The sequence below is a fragment of the Oryzias melastigma genome, linkage group LG22, assembly GCF_002922805.2.
Source record: "Oryzias melastigma strain HK-1 linkage group LG22, ASM292280v2, whole genome shotgun sequence".
Taxonomy (NCBI): Eukaryota; Metazoa; Chordata; class Actinopteri; order Beloniformes; family Adrianichthyidae; genus Oryzias; species Oryzias melastigma.
This window is the reverse complement of record NC_050533.1, coordinates 20146296-20161522: the sequence shown is the minus strand read 5'-3', so window position 1 is coordinate 20161522 and position 15227 is coordinate 20146296. Positions and strand designations below refer to the sequence as shown.

At 36.9% G+C, this 15227-nt stretch overlaps 1 protein-coding gene across 2 annotated transcripts; it reads right to left on the bottom strand.

Moving 5' to 3' along the window:
* Positions 1–2616: 2616 nt before the first annotated feature.
* nfkbiab (nuclear factor of kappa light polypeptide gene enhancer in B-cells inhibitor, alpha b) lies at positions 2617–6339 on the bottom strand. 2 transcript variants are annotated; one of them, XM_024276654.2, is made up of 6 exons: positions 6018–6339; positions 4893–4998; positions 4556–4766; positions 4169–4257; positions 3817–4077; positions 2617–3732 (listed from the first exon to the last, which is right to left on the bottom strand). In XM_024276654.2, the coding sequence occupies exons 1-6, from the start codon at positions 6263–6265 to the stop codon at positions 3694–3696; spliced, it is 954 nt and encodes a 317-aa protein (XP_024132422.1). In that variant the 5' UTR covers positions 6266–6339; the 3' UTR covers positions 2617–3693. The 2 variants fall into 2 exon arrangements, with proteins under 2 accessions (XP_024132422.1, XP_024132431.1); XM_024276663.2 differs by having other exon boundaries at positions 2617–3729; positions 6018–6324.
* Between the last annotated feature and the right edge of the window lie 8888 nt (positions 6340–15227).

Genomic DNA, 15227 nt, shown 5'->3' with positions numbered 1-15227 from the left:
GGAGATAAAAAATAACAGGTTTTAATCTTTCTTCTTACATTGATGGCACTTAAATCACCAAACACACAAAGCACAGAAGAAGCTGTGATGGGGATATCGGTTCGACAAATCTACACACACTCCGAGTCTCTGAGACCCATCTTAAATATCCTTTGTCCTTACTCCACATATTTCCTTCACGTTTTTAAAAGACAAATGTTTTTTTCTTCACTTAAATGTCCAATATGTGCAATACTGTTGAGAAATGAAGCGTTTTCTTATTTATTTGGATGTCAGGATTGTTCCACATAGGTGTCAATATAAAAGCAGACATACCATCTGATGGAACTGCTAATAAATGGAAGATCTGATTGTTTAATCTCTTCACATAACTGTTCTAAATCCATCCATGAGTGGGCTGTCTGGTTATTATTATTCTATTTTAAAATACACTGGAGTCTGGGAGTAAGGAAGTAGTTGTGGAAGTTTGGAAACTCTAAGCCACTGAGGGATTTAGCACTTTTCAAAGTTTTTAAACCTATTCTTAGTGGTTTATTTTTCCATAAAAACTTGGATATGGATGTATCTAATGTTTTAAAACATTACGCAGATGGTTGTATAGGTGTCATAGAAACAGATAGTTCATTTTCTGTAGTATTTTCATTTTAACTGAATCTATTTTGTTTACACATCTGCAACAGAAAGTCCTGAAGCTTTTCCACTAGTTTTGGTAAAGTAACCTCGTCAAGGAATGATGTAATGCTCTCTTCTGATTGGTCAATTTGTGATGAGTATAAGTTCTTATAGAAATCATGAGTAATATTTTCTATTACTTTTCTGATGGAGATTTGGATTTTTCTCTGTTATTTTTTAATTGATAGACTATGAATTTACCTGATTTGTTTGCTTCTTCAATTTTTTTCAGTTGAAGTCTTTGTACTTGAAATTTAGTTTTATTTTCTAATTCAGAAACAGAGTAATATTTTTATTTCTGATTTCTTTGTCCTTGTCATTGCTGCAATGACTTGGAACATGAATCCAGTTTGCATGCTACTTTTTCTTTTCGCTTTTACATACTGATTAAAATGTGAAAAAAAAAATGTCTTCACTATTCTTAAGTACTCCGAAAACAACTTCCTGGTAAAGAAATCACTTACACATTAATGCAAACTCCAACTTCCTGCTTGTGTTGTAAAAAATTGCAGTTTGTTTAAAGTTAAAAAGTAAAATTTACACATCATAATAACAAGGTAATATGGCCAAACATCTAAAGGGGTTTTGTGAGGGTATTATTTTCACTAGGTTGCAGGGGTCTGTAATCTGTACCTTAGGAGCCACGTACAGCTGTTCCACCCCTTCATTGTGGCTCTCTAGTAAAAGGAAAACAAATAGTTTTACATTTTATAAAGTAAGGAAGTGGTAAAGTTAAAAAAAAGGTTAATTAATGTGTAATTCTGTGAGGATTCTGACTACACTACCCATAATGCTCCAACAATTCATCCAGCGGCTCAGCTTTGTAGTTGAAATCGGAGCAAAACATTTTAAACGCTGTGTACCACAGAAAATCAGCTGAAGTTACTTCTTACTTAAGGTGATACAAGGTAGGGTTTTTTTTTTGTTTTTTTTTTTTAACAAATTTGAAGTTTTTAAGCGGCCTAGTGGTTTAAAATAAATACATTAGGAGTCACTTAGTTAGCTGTTAATTCATTTTGGTTTGTTAAATTTACAAATTTCTGACCACAAATGGTAAAATAAACTGTTTTTTTTTTTTAAACACTGTTGACAATAAATGGTAAATGGAGAATAATTAAATAGTACTTTACTACCGTCTTTAAAGGCCCCAAGGCGCTTTACAGTCACAGTCCTATTCACCCATACACACTTTCACACACTGATAGCGGCGCCGCTGTCGCCATAACCACCAGGAGCAAGGTGGGGTTCAGTGTCCTCCCCAAGGACACTTTGTTACATGGGTAGGGGAGGCGGGAACAGAACCTGTGACCTTCAGATCAGAGGTTGCCCCAACATTACACTATCCTACTACATTTGCAGCATTGAGATGATCTGACGGGAGACAGGGGGTCTTTTATTTTGAAAGGAAGTCTTTTTAAAACTTCAAATTGTTTTCGTTTTTACAAAAAAAAGGCTATTTTCTCTTTTAGTTTATGTTTTATTTATGCAAAAAATAACAATAGTTCATTTATATTTATCAATATAGAAACATTCTTATTTTCCTAAAGGGAGAAGCAAGACTTTGTGGCTCCTACAGGGTTGTGGTCAGTGAGAAATCGACCCAAATGACTCTTTAAATGTTGAAGGTTGCTTTAGGCGCTAGACATTACCCCCCCAACCCCCAAAAAGCACTGACTGCTTAGTCAGCTCGATTTTATCAAAATGACTTCTTGAAGCATCAAGTACTTTTGGCTTAACAAGACATTAGGGAAATGAGTTTGCATTGCCAATAACTAATTTACATTGCCGGGAATGTATTTACGATGCTCGTAAAGACCAGGTAGTGATCCAACAAGTATGAAAATGTGTTCCTTTACCGTAATTGTGTCTGTCACCAGACTTCCATGGAATCTAAGCGTGATCCCAAAATGATAAAAACCCCTGTAGAACAGGAATGGTACAGAAACAAGAGGTGTGGTTTCTTTGTTTCATTTTTTGCTTAAATTATCACAAATGTTTGAGTTAAACTGTTTTAGAAATTGTGTCAAGTGTAAAAAGAAACTGCTGAAAAACTCTGTAAAAGCTGGAATAACAGGAAATTTATTTTAAACTCTTCCTTTCTTCCGATGTTCTACTGCTCGACTTAAATTTCCTTTTAACCAACTCAAATTCCCGTATTCGTGTTTTGTTCCTGGGAATTTTCTGTCTCAGTCACGCCCTCTGGGAAAAAAAAAAAAAAAACCCAAAGCATTTCCTTATGTAGATAGCTGTCCACACACGCACACAAAAATTCCCAAAGCCTCTTATCTCGACTCTACACACACACACACTTAGATCTGGCGGAGGAACAGAGGCCTTCAAAGCTCAATTGGCCAACAGTTCCTTCTTCATTCATCAGAACAGAGACGCTTTTTCCTCTTTTTATGTAAATGAGGCACAATCGTTATGAATTGAAGCCGTGACTGGGGCATTTTTATGAGGACTTTTTCTCGGCAAAAGGAAGCCACATGACCCATTTCCTGTACGAGCACAGATCAAGAGTCACTGATCATATAGCCGCTCTTTTCTCTAAATCGGGGTTCTGAAAGCGAAACCTTCCACAAACACAGTTGAAACACAAAACTCTGTTAAATATGAGTGTTTTAATTTAACTGGAGTGCTCTGGAACTGTTCACTGTCTGACATATACAACCGCTTCATCTGTACACGTTCACAGCTTCCATAAAAAATACATCTTTGTATACACAGCATTTACAGTATTATACAACAGGGCTGTTACAGGTACATCCTGGTGGATTTTATTTTCTTTATATCAATGACTTGCAGTGCCAGCAGTTCTCTCCTTTAGTATTATGTTTCATCCGCCCCGCCTGACTCAGAAACCGCTTTCTGAAGAGGCGTCAACGCCGCCAGCCTCGGCGCTCCAGCCGCCAGTCCTTCTGGAGCCGCACTGCAGAAATCATACGCGTCGAGCCGTGCCTCTCCCCGCCGTCATCATCATCGCGGCTCGCGCCTCTGTGACAACTTCGCGTCCGTTTCCCGCTAATGCCCGTTCAGCTTGATGTCGTCGTACATAACCTGCTGGTGAAGACAGAGAAAACGTCACACATCCGGAATCTTTTTAGTTTTCATTCACATCTGTCCGGCTGACGGTTTCGAACATACCCCCTCGTCAGAGTCCGAGTCCGAGTCGTCTTCGCTGTTCTCCGAGTCGCTGTCGGGGAGTTCTCTCAGGTCGGGGCGGGTCAGCGGGTGCAGTTCTTTCCTGATGTCGCAGTTGTCTAAGCCGTAGGTGAGGTGGTACGGGGTGTAGCCCCCGGAGGTCAGGAGGTTGGGGTCCGCTCCTTTCTGTAGCAGCAGTTTGACCAGGCTGAGGTTCTGCTGGTCTACAGCAAGATGCAGCGCACCGCGACCATTGTGCTGCTCCTGCGTAACACAAAAAACAAGTTCTTATGTCTGATTTAAATGTGCGCCACATACAAAAAAAAAAAACATTTTTTTTTGTTGTTGTTCTTACCCTTGTGTTTATGTCAGCCCCGAGATCCACCATTTTCTCAACCAGCACGAGGAAACCGTGAATAGAAGCCAAGTGAAGACAGTTTTGACCTGTGTGGAGAAACACAATAGAAGATGCTCAACAGCCGATCAGGAGAAGAATCTGCTACACAATGTCAAAATTAACAGCAAATTCTAAACTAAAAGTCCAGGAAGTTCTGCCGTAATTTATGGAAAATATCTTTATGCAAGAATGAGTGTGACTGTCTGGAGCTGTAATCTCTCCATACATCACAATAGAATGGACTTCAGTTTAAATGGCATAACAATGTGTCTTCTATAGATGACTAAAGAGGAATCAAACCAACTCATCCGCCCCAAATTCAACATTTTAAAGTTTTGTTCTCACCATTATAGTTCCAGGTCGCCATGGCCGTGTGTAGCTGCTCTGGCTGGCAGTTCTGTGTAATAGCACTGAAACAATGCAGGTTGCCGTGACGACATGCGATGTGAAGAGGTGTGTCCCCATTGTTGTCCACTACTGTGACATCACAGCCGGACACAATGAGGCTGTAACACACATCCGGCTGGTTGGTTATAACCGCTAAGTGGAGGGGAGTCTGAGAAGAGAAAAGACAAACATTTGAGTTTGTTTTATGCATTTGATCATCAATCCAAATTTGATGTACTGAAGGTTGATTATATGTGGAGGTAAATAGTGATAAAGGAGGACTTTAGTAACACACCTGTCTCAGGTCGTTCTGTGTGTTGAGGAAGTCTGTGTTCTTTGAGACGTCGATCATTTTTTGGGTGAAATCTTTGGCTTCGTGGATGATTGCCAAGTGGAGCAGCCTGCAAGAAAAACGAGACAACTCATTACTTTTCTCATACTAATAATTACGTTATCCTTAGCTAATTTTCATGCAACAAGCTGCATGTTAAGTCTACAAAAACACAAAAACTTTTTTAAATTGTGCAAAACATCAAGTTTGACATTGAGAATAGTTAAATTTTGCATCAAAAATCCTTTAAATTACTAAATGTTTCTGTTTCAAGCTATTATTATGCAGTTATGTAATATGTAGGTAAACTCCAGCAGAAACATTCCTTGAGCATCGTTGTGGTTTGGTTTCACGCATGTGCAAACTTGGTTTAAATCAACTAGAAGCAGTTTCATGCTTCAGTGAAAGGTTTCCACTCCTCACTCTGAATTTATCACTAAACATTGACCCAAAGGAATATAGTAGCTGCGCAGAGGCGCACTGCGCATGTGGGGACTATTTTCCCCAGCGGAGGGACTGTGATTGAACAAAACGTAGCTTTTAATTGATTTTCTTTATTCGTATTGCTTCTTTTTAAGTTTCTAAACTCATGTTAGCGAATTGGAATTGCTCTGAGTTTTAATTAACGGGTGTAGTTGTTTTTGGCGTTCTTCCCTTTTGTTTTTTCTTCTCTCTCTAGCTACATGGGCACGCGCAGCGGTCGGATTCCTTGGCGGCGCGCCTGGGACTTTCCCAACCTGACCCGCCGCGACCGTAAAAGATTGCTTCCTGATAATGGTCTTTTGTTGACGTTCACCAGCAGTTTCTGACCACAGAAAGACCCTTTGTCGAGCTGGTAGTCCGTGCTGTATATTCTGAACGGTTCAGCTGCCCCCCTTTAACCAATCCAAGCTAATGAGTCCCGGCCGAGGCTAAGCTACGCTAGGCCTCAGTTTCTGCACCGCGATGACAAGTTGGGGGAAGACATTCCCAACAGGGAAAAAGGCATCAGGTTACATCCCAGATCTGAGCGGGGCCTTCTGCCGAGACCCCGAAAGTCATAAATAGCTCAGTGCGTAACCCTGCAACGTTATCCTCATTCAGACTTACGTGTCCCCCTCCTCTGTGATCTGTGTTTGCCATTCCTGCAGCGGCTCTCCGATTACGGCGGCGGGCTGTTTGTGCTCACAGTCCAACTGGAGGCGAAGGATCTCGGTCGCCACAGCCTGGTACTCCTCCTCTTTCAGCGAGTCGATGCCGCTGTCGAGGCGATCCTCCGTCAGCTGAGACGACTTCACCTCCTTCGAATCCTGACTGTAATCCATTTGGTTTAACATTGTGTTCCGATGGAGGTCCATTATAGTCCCTGGTGTGTGCGTGCTCGCCGGGGTGCGTTCGGTTGTGTTGTGGCAGTCCGTCAATGCCCTCTGTGAAGCTAAGGGAGGGGGAGGAGCCAAAATCTGGACTTGGGGATTTCCAGAAAACTGTCACCTAGAATAACACATCATACAGATTGCTGGCTCCAGAAGGGGATTTCTGTCGAGACATATATAAATATGGTGCTTGGTGTGTTATCAACAGAAGCTGCATGGGTAGAAGTCAACTCCTGGACCAAAAAATGTATTTTATAAAGCAAAAAAGCATTCCCACAATGCAACATTTCTGCATTTGCATTGCTTTTATGTGCAGATTGTTCAGATAAAGTCTAAATTTGAGATATTTTAACTTTAATGATAGGAAGTTTCTCTTTTGGCATGACTAAGGCACGTGCATGGAAAGTCCTAAAACAGCCCGTCCTTCTGAATCACAAACAAAAGGAAATGTTCCTCAGCAGCTCCTCTGGCACGGGGTGGGCAGGCCTGCAGGGGCAGACAGAGGGCCACAAAGGAGTTTCCTGCAGACTTTTAGGTGTGACAACAGAGTGGGGTTTTTGTTTTCCTTTTTTGGTTGATCATATTAAAGTGATGAACACGAGGACAAAGTAGCAGCAGTCGGTAGTGGAGTTTCCCTAACACCCGCCTGTCCAGACAACATGGTCAAGTGTTTATGTGGGTTGGCTAAAGGACTAACTTTTTAAATGCCAGATAAACATCCCCCCAATTAGTGATAAATGGTGCATGTTTGCAAATGTTAGATTGATTCATGCAAAACAGCACCTGCGATAGTCATATAGCTTAACAGGCTGCAGGTTTATCCACTCTATGAAACCATTTTTAAATGAAAAAAAAAACCCAACTTTATTTGGCTAGAGTTACTCCTATTATTCCCGTATCAAAAAAGATTTAAGGACTCCAGGTTTAAAAAACAAATATCAGGTTGAACATAATGTCCTGAAGGCCCTGGGGGAAATCCAGGCTTGTTTTACATCCCATTGTTCAGTCAGTGTGACCAGTTAGACCGGGAAGTTCAGGGACTGCTCTCAGAACTTGAAATATATATTTTAGCAGCTGCTTGGAAGTGCACTTAACACACATTCTATGCAGAACATCATGCTTTCATGAGATAGATTTAATAAACTCTGCTTTATTTTCCAGTGTTTTCACTCCAGCTACTTTTTAAAAGGTTGTTTTTCTCACAGTTTACTGAAAATGTAGAGGATCTATAACCTGCAGCTCCACAGCCAGATGTGACATTTTTTACTCCTCCATTGTGGATCTCAAGGGAAAAAATGAAAAAGTTTTAATTTTAGAAAGTGACTGTAAAGTAAAAGAAAAGTTTGTTGTAAAGTTGAAAAAGAAAAAAAAGTAAAGTAATGAATCACTCTGCAAAGCTCCAACAATCCACCAAGAAGTTTGTCTTTGTAGTTAAACAAAGATTAATAGATTTTTCAATGTCGTGTACTATGAAAAATCAAATGCAGATCAGTAAGAACAACCAGAATTCATCCTTAACCCTTGGGCTATCCTAGGTACGTTACTGTTGGGAATTACATCTGGTACCCACAAGACATCGCACTGAACTTTTTATTTCAATGATTATTGATTTTCACTGGTGTCCATAGCAGACATGAAGTCCTATCAGAGGAGAGGTAACACCTAAATGTAAGTGTGGGGTCATCTGGACCCCTAAATATCATATTTTTTCTGTTACGACGACTTAATTTGGCCCTGAGAGGGTTAGGGCATACCAGATCACAAGATGGATTTTCTGTTTTTGAACAAATTCAAGGATTTTAAGTGCACCTTATGGTCCAAAAAGTATGGTAGGGGTCACCTAACTAGCTCTGATTTAATTTTGTTTTTTTTTTAGATTTACATATTTTTGGCAGAGGCACCACAAACTGTAAAATAAACAGTTTTTAAAAAGTCCCTGCTGACATTACACTACCCACTACGACATTTGATGCATTGAGATGATCGTATGTTAGGGGTGTCAAACTCAATCACACTAAGGGACAAAATTCAAACACATTTTATGTCACACAGGATGAACATTTATTTATCACACTAAAACTGAATTAAAATTTAAAACTTTAAAAACATATTTTTTTAAAACTACTTTGAATAAAACAGGCAGGAATTTTATTCCAGAATAAATCAACTTAAACCTTCAATCAATTTCAGTATTTTACTCTCTTTAAAAATATATTTTGTCAAAATTATACAAGTTAGAAATAAGCGCAATAACATTAATTACATTAATAACAATAAATAACAATAAAATAATAATAAAATAAAATGATCTGGAGGTCTGGATATAATAATCGACGTGTCCCATGTGGTACAGTGTCTTTTATTTTGAAAGGGAGTCATATGATTCTGTGTCAAAAGTATTTCATATTTAAAAAAATACATTAATTAATAAAAAAAAATGTTTTGTTCATGCCAAAAAAACAGTTTAGTTATAATAATCATAGTAGAAATAAAATAAACACAAATCAGTCTCTTATTTTTCTAAAAGGTGACATCGGACTTCATGGCTCCAGCTGGGTAGCAGTCAGTGAGAAATCAACCCGAATGACTCTCTATTATGTGTTTAAGGTTTCAGACTCCTGTTCTGGAGCATTAACTGTAGTAAGCCTTAAAGACAAAGTGAAAACCAGACCCTTTATGCTGGAAGGCAGCAAACTGAAACGGAAACAAAGGAGAGAAAATGGTGGTTTTGCATGCAAGTCTTCACAAGGAAATAATAATAAATATGTCAAATTCACTGACAAATTATGTTATTATTTTTTATTTTTACCGCTCTGCTTAAAATATTTTAAACATGCAATCTGTAGTGTCATGCAAAACAAAATAGGTTTTGTCCTCAGATTTCTGTCTTCCTGCAGGTAAACGTGTTTTGTGATGAGGTGTGGTTCAGTGCTCTGCATGTTTAGTTGAGCTGTCCAGACACACAACTCAGACTCGACAAAAAAAAAAAAACACATTAGTCACAGTCAGCAACACAAACGGATTATGTAAAGCTAAAAAGTACAGACTTGATTTTCCAGAACTTTCCTCCTGCTTTCAAGTATTTGTATTTATGGATGTAGTTTTTTTGTTTTTTTTAAAGAAATTTCAGCTATTTTGGAGTTTTGAAAACTGGAAACACGAGGAAAGAAAATGTGATGGTAAAGATGTCTGAAAATTTTTTGTAGCTGATGGGATTTTTTTTTTGTATGGCATCCATATTTTTGATAATTATCAACATGTGTTTATGGTTAACATTTTAGAACTGCAGGGTGAAACATCAAAACAGTAATATAGATTTTAAACACACAGATGTTAAATTAAGATTATAAAAAGATGAACTTGAGTGCTAAATAATAAGAATAGCTGGTACTACATTTGCGTTAGGTGAACTAAGTTAAAGGAAATCTAAAACTACCTGACAGGTGATTTGTGTCGGGTCTGACAGGTTTCAGGTAAGACGTTAGGTAGAAAATGTTCCTGAAACTGGAGGAAAAATGCCTTTTATCTGAGTATAAATCATGAGCGTGTTTATTGTATGTGTCAGTGGGAATCCCTGAGCATTTGGACACTTTAAATGAGTCATGAGAGTCAATCAGTCACAAGCTGAGAATGTTTGTCGTGTGGCAGTCAAAGGTAATGGTGACTCATCAAATCCAATTTGAACTCCGTACATATAAGAAGTAGCTGATTGCTTTTGCTTCTGCTTTCAGAACTACTAACATTCAGTTTTGTGTTAAAAAGAAAAGGAATCGAAGTTTGTTTATTTCACCTTTTTATTTCAACACATTTGGTTTGGCAGAGATTTACGCCGGATGTCCTTCCTGACACAGCCCATTCAAATGTGAATAAAACTGTAAAAAAGTTTAGCTGTTGAGGTTTATTTGATGTTATCCTTCCATAAAAACAGTCTTAAAGTTGTTCCTAAGAAGTGTTTAAGCTGTTAGTTGGCTGAAAACGTTTGCGTTTTGTCATTGAGTTTCTCTTAAGTTGTTTTATTTCAATATTTTTTTGTCAAGTCATAAACAATTTGCTAATTCACTATAATAATGAAAATGTACTTCATATTAAAAATAAAATAATACAATAATTAGCTTTACAACTCAAATATAGCAAAGACATTGCTGTTTAGCTTCCTAAATTTAGGTAAAATAAAAATAAAAAAGCCAAATGAAAAACATGTTTCATGTACTAAAAAATGTACAAAGTTTTTGCATTATAATGGTCTAAAATCTACATAATGATTTATATTTTAACAGTTGTAAATAATTGTGTGAATGCTTAATAAGCATTGGTATCAAAACATTCTTTAAACCTTTTAGTTTTGAAATATTGAGCAAAATATACACTGTAGGAAATAAATGAGAAATTGCTCAAATCCTTCAAAAACTTTGTGAAATTCTTTAAATTGTTCAGCAACTGTTGTTTTACGGTAATTTTGAATTCATCTTCTAATGTAGTGCCATGCTAGCTGTTTTAGGCTAATTTGAAGATTCATTCATTCATAAATTTGAAGATTGGCTAATATTTTAGCATTATTATGCTAGCTGTTTTGTCAAAATTAGACTTTTTTTAAAGTTCTTTAGGCTAATTTAAAGTTTAGCTAATATTTTAGCATTAAGTATCTGTTTTAGCAAATTGTGATATGTTTTCTAGTTTGTTGGTTAATTTAGCATTTAGCTAATAGTTTGGCAAGATTTCAGTTTCATTTTATTAGCAATCAGCACTGGCATATCAGCGGCCACATTCAGCTTACAGAATTCACATTTACAATACTGTAGGTAAGTATATCTAGTTGATTTCATTTCTTAATTTTCCAAATTAAGGAAGCAACAGAGATCTTCCGAACTATATACTACACCAATCCTATTTATTTAATGTCTTTTATAGCTTTTTATGAATGAGTAACTACATGATGATGATGATAAATACTTTATTGATCCCAGGGGGAATTTCATGACTATCCGTTGCTCCATTTATATGGAGCTAAATCTGGGCCAATAATGTTTGAAAACCAAATAAATCAAATTGAAAAAAATATTGGTGGTCAAAAAAAAAAAAAAAAAGTAAATGTCCAAAACTTTTTGCTTTTCTAAAATAAACTTAGTTTTTTCTCAACTTCAATTCTTCTGTTTTTTAGGTTTCAAAACTGAAGTTACCACTCTAATCGACTTTGGTTGTGTTTCGCGTTACAAGAACATCTGAAAGACATGATTTCATTGGAACGGGTCTTTGAAAAAAAAAAAAACAACAATAAAATGGATTTTAAAGATTAGCCATAGCCAGGAGCGCCATAAACAGGATTAAAAGTGATAAAAATGAATTGTGCAAATTCAATGGCATCCCCTCCATATCGCAATGATCTGCCGTATTGCATTCGAATCTCTCATTGGAGCATGCTAGTGAGCAAAACCTGATGCAGAATGTTCTCCGGTCAAGGACATTCTGGTGTTCTCCAGAACGCCCTTGAGTTGGTCCTTCACTCCACCACCTCCACACAATCCAGACTTTATCCCACCAGAGCCCGCTCTCCTTAGTAGACGGTTCATGTTAATGATCATCATAAAGGTAGCATTTCTTTTAACTGAAATGGCTTGTTTTTCATTGATAATAAATCTTTTTTTCTTGTTTGATTTTGAGTAAATGCTATTATTGATGTTTTAAAAAGCTTTAGATTTAATTGTTCAATAAAAAAATATATATATATTTTTTAGAAATATATTTTAATTGAAGTTATTCTCTGTTGAAGCTTTTTCAGACATTTTTTAGCTGCTTTTTATAATTGGTGGAAAAACCTGCCCCCTTAACTGTGGTAAAGTGAACATGGAGACACATCACATCTAAAAGGATGCAACAATTATTGCTATTGCTTTATGGATCTCTAATCTCACCAAAGACACGCTTCATATTCTGAAATCAGATGAACAAAAAAGCCTAAACCAGTGAAAACAATCAGTCATTTAAAGTGTGTGTGGTTTTGGTGTAACTGAACTGCAGCTGCACAAACTCCACGTGTCTGTCAGGAATGTTTGTCTTTGAGGTCCAGTGATTGTGCTGAAACAGTCGATCTGTCTGGCTCTTTGTGTGGTTAGTTTACCTTCACCTGCAGCATAAAACCGTCTTTGTAAAAGTGCAAAGAGGGTGGAGCCCGCCTGCCAGGAATGAAGCATTTCCTAGATTTTTTCCAAGGAAAATCCTCATAAACGTTTCAGAAATAAATCAATTCACTTTACTAGTTTAATCTGTTTTAAAGTGACGTCAATATAATTAAAGATAGTTGGATCAAAGTAAAAGATGAAATAAAAAAAAATTACTAAAGGAAATGCCTCCAAAAATACTGTTATACCTGTTTGGTGTGATACTTAATGACATTTTCCAAGAGGGAACAAGGAAACGCACTTTATATATTCATACAAGAACAGTTTCACTATAAACTGGAAACATACCAAAGCACCAACGATAAAAGAATGGGAAAATAAACTAAAAAGAGTTTGTGTCTTTGTCTCTCTTTTTTATTGCTAAATAGATGCACACCATCACTGAAGTGTTGCAAACATCATCAGATTTGTCAAGTGGTTTATACGTTTTGTTTAGATCCTTGGATATGTTTGTACAATTAAACTTAAAATGAAAAAAATATATAATAAAATATTTTAAACATATATAAAAATATGAATCTGTTCTCAAGAATCAAAGTTCTTCTCTGTTCAAGTTGAAGCAATCCGCTGCCTTGATGCAGAGATTCTTAAACTGTGAAGTTCTGCACAGATAACGATAACTATCACATTATCAAGGGGAAAACATGATTTACGAGACAAAACTGGTTCTGTGGAATATTAAAGGTGAAGTTGGTGCAGAGTCAGTGACTTGAAAAAGTTTGCACGTTTGTGTCCATGACCAGAGAAGCACGAGTCACTAAAATGCTGCTGAGTCTGCTGCTGTGCTGTTTTCCAAAGTCACTTCCTGTTTGAAGTTGTCTTTACTTACTGGCATGAGCTGAAAAAAAAACTGTTACTGTTATGTAATCACATCTCAACATAATTAAAACAAAAAAATAAAATGTACTTATTTTTTTAGATAGACGCACTTCTGAACTGACTCCAGATAACAGTAGGAGGAGGACAAGGCAGCAGCTGAAGGGACAAGTCTCCACTAAACTAGCTCTAACTGCAGGTAAGATATCTACCAGAAGAGGGCGCCAGAGGACCAATCATAGTTGCAAGATATGACTCCAAATGACCACTAGATGGCGACAAATCTCCACTTTGCTGAAAATTCATGGAGGACGAATGAATGTAATTTTAAAACGGGAAAATTATTCGTAATTTCAGTTCATTTGTCTAGTTGAGGTGGTCTAAACACACATTTGGGCAAATAAATAATAAATAAATCACTGGTTAAAGAAAAAGATACAAAAAAATAATCCGAAAGAGTTAGCTTTGTGTCAAAAAAATTAAACAATGTTTTTGTTTGTAAATTAAAAAAAAAAAAACTTACATCAATGCAGTATTTAAAAAGCGTATTTAGGTCATGCTACAAAAGATTTAATGATGAGTTCCCTGTAAATCAGATGAGATATGAGCACTTTATCCACAAATATTAATTAAAACATAAAGAAAAATAAAACAAAATGTGTTTTCAATAGGATTACATTAGAAAAAGTGTACGTAATAAATGTTGTATACAAAAATGAAGTAATGCTTTTTTTGTTTCAACTTACTTTAATTTGGAATCTACAAGAAAGAAAAAACACAAGGGATTTTTTTCAGATCTGGAAATAAGTTCAGGCTTCAGAGGATTAAAGATGTTTATACTTGCAAGCAAAAATGTGGCTTGTAAAGCAAATTTGAGGCTTTTTAAAGCAAAAATGAAAATGACAGCCATCAAATTGGAAATAACTAGCAGACATCTGAGTAAGGATGATATTTACCTCGCTCAGCTTTAAAAGGGCAGACCAGCAAAAAGTCAATTTTATTAAGTATACTTGAGTATAAAGTAAGTATAACAAGTGTATGTGTAGTGTACATTAACTGAATTCAGGTGAATATTTTGAGATTATTATAAAAATACATCAGATCCAGGTTTAGTCAGTCAGACAGAGACCGGCTGCTGCTGCAAGACTTGAAGGCTTGTGACAGAGAAGCACAGATCAATATGTTCATTTTCAGCAGTCTGGGGGATTATCCACCTCAGTGCGCACGGATGCCATGTAAACTAAAGGCCCGGGCGTGCGTAAATGTGTGCGCGCACGCACCTCCACACCTCCACTCCTCCGGTCTCAACAAACTGGCTGAATCTATATTTTTTCTCCAGGAGATTGACTGAGAGTATTCAGCCCGTTTTCACAGCTCTTCTTTCGTTATTTGGCTCAGAGTTGTGATTCCATTTATTTTCACGCGCACGAAATATTCTCACAGCTCCCTCTGGCAGAAAAGGGACTCTCCTGAGTTCAACCACGGTGTGCGTCAAAACTTAAAACACTGATTCTTATAAACCCAATTCTTAGGTTATTCATGTTGGGATTTGATTTGGGGGACTTTTTGGAGTAATTATTTCTTTTTTTTTGATCACAGAGGTTTTATTTTAACTCAATTTATGTTCAAAATAACCCAGATTATAACCTCAAAGTTGGGTTGAAAACAATCAAAATTGAATTTTTTCCCCACTGTGTGCATGAGCAATCATTGCTGAATGCAATGCCATTTCATGCAGAAATGCATCAACTTTTAAAATTTGAGGGCAAAAAAATGTTCATTTATATGTTAAATTTGAGCTTTTGAATGAATATTTTACTAAAAATATAGTTTTGTCATGTCTCACACTTGAAAAACCTGACAAAGGCTTAACTCAGTGTTGGAGTCCTTTCTCATATTCCCGCCTCAGCTAAAGCCAGCATCCCTTAACCCTCAAGCTTCTCACGCTCATCAGT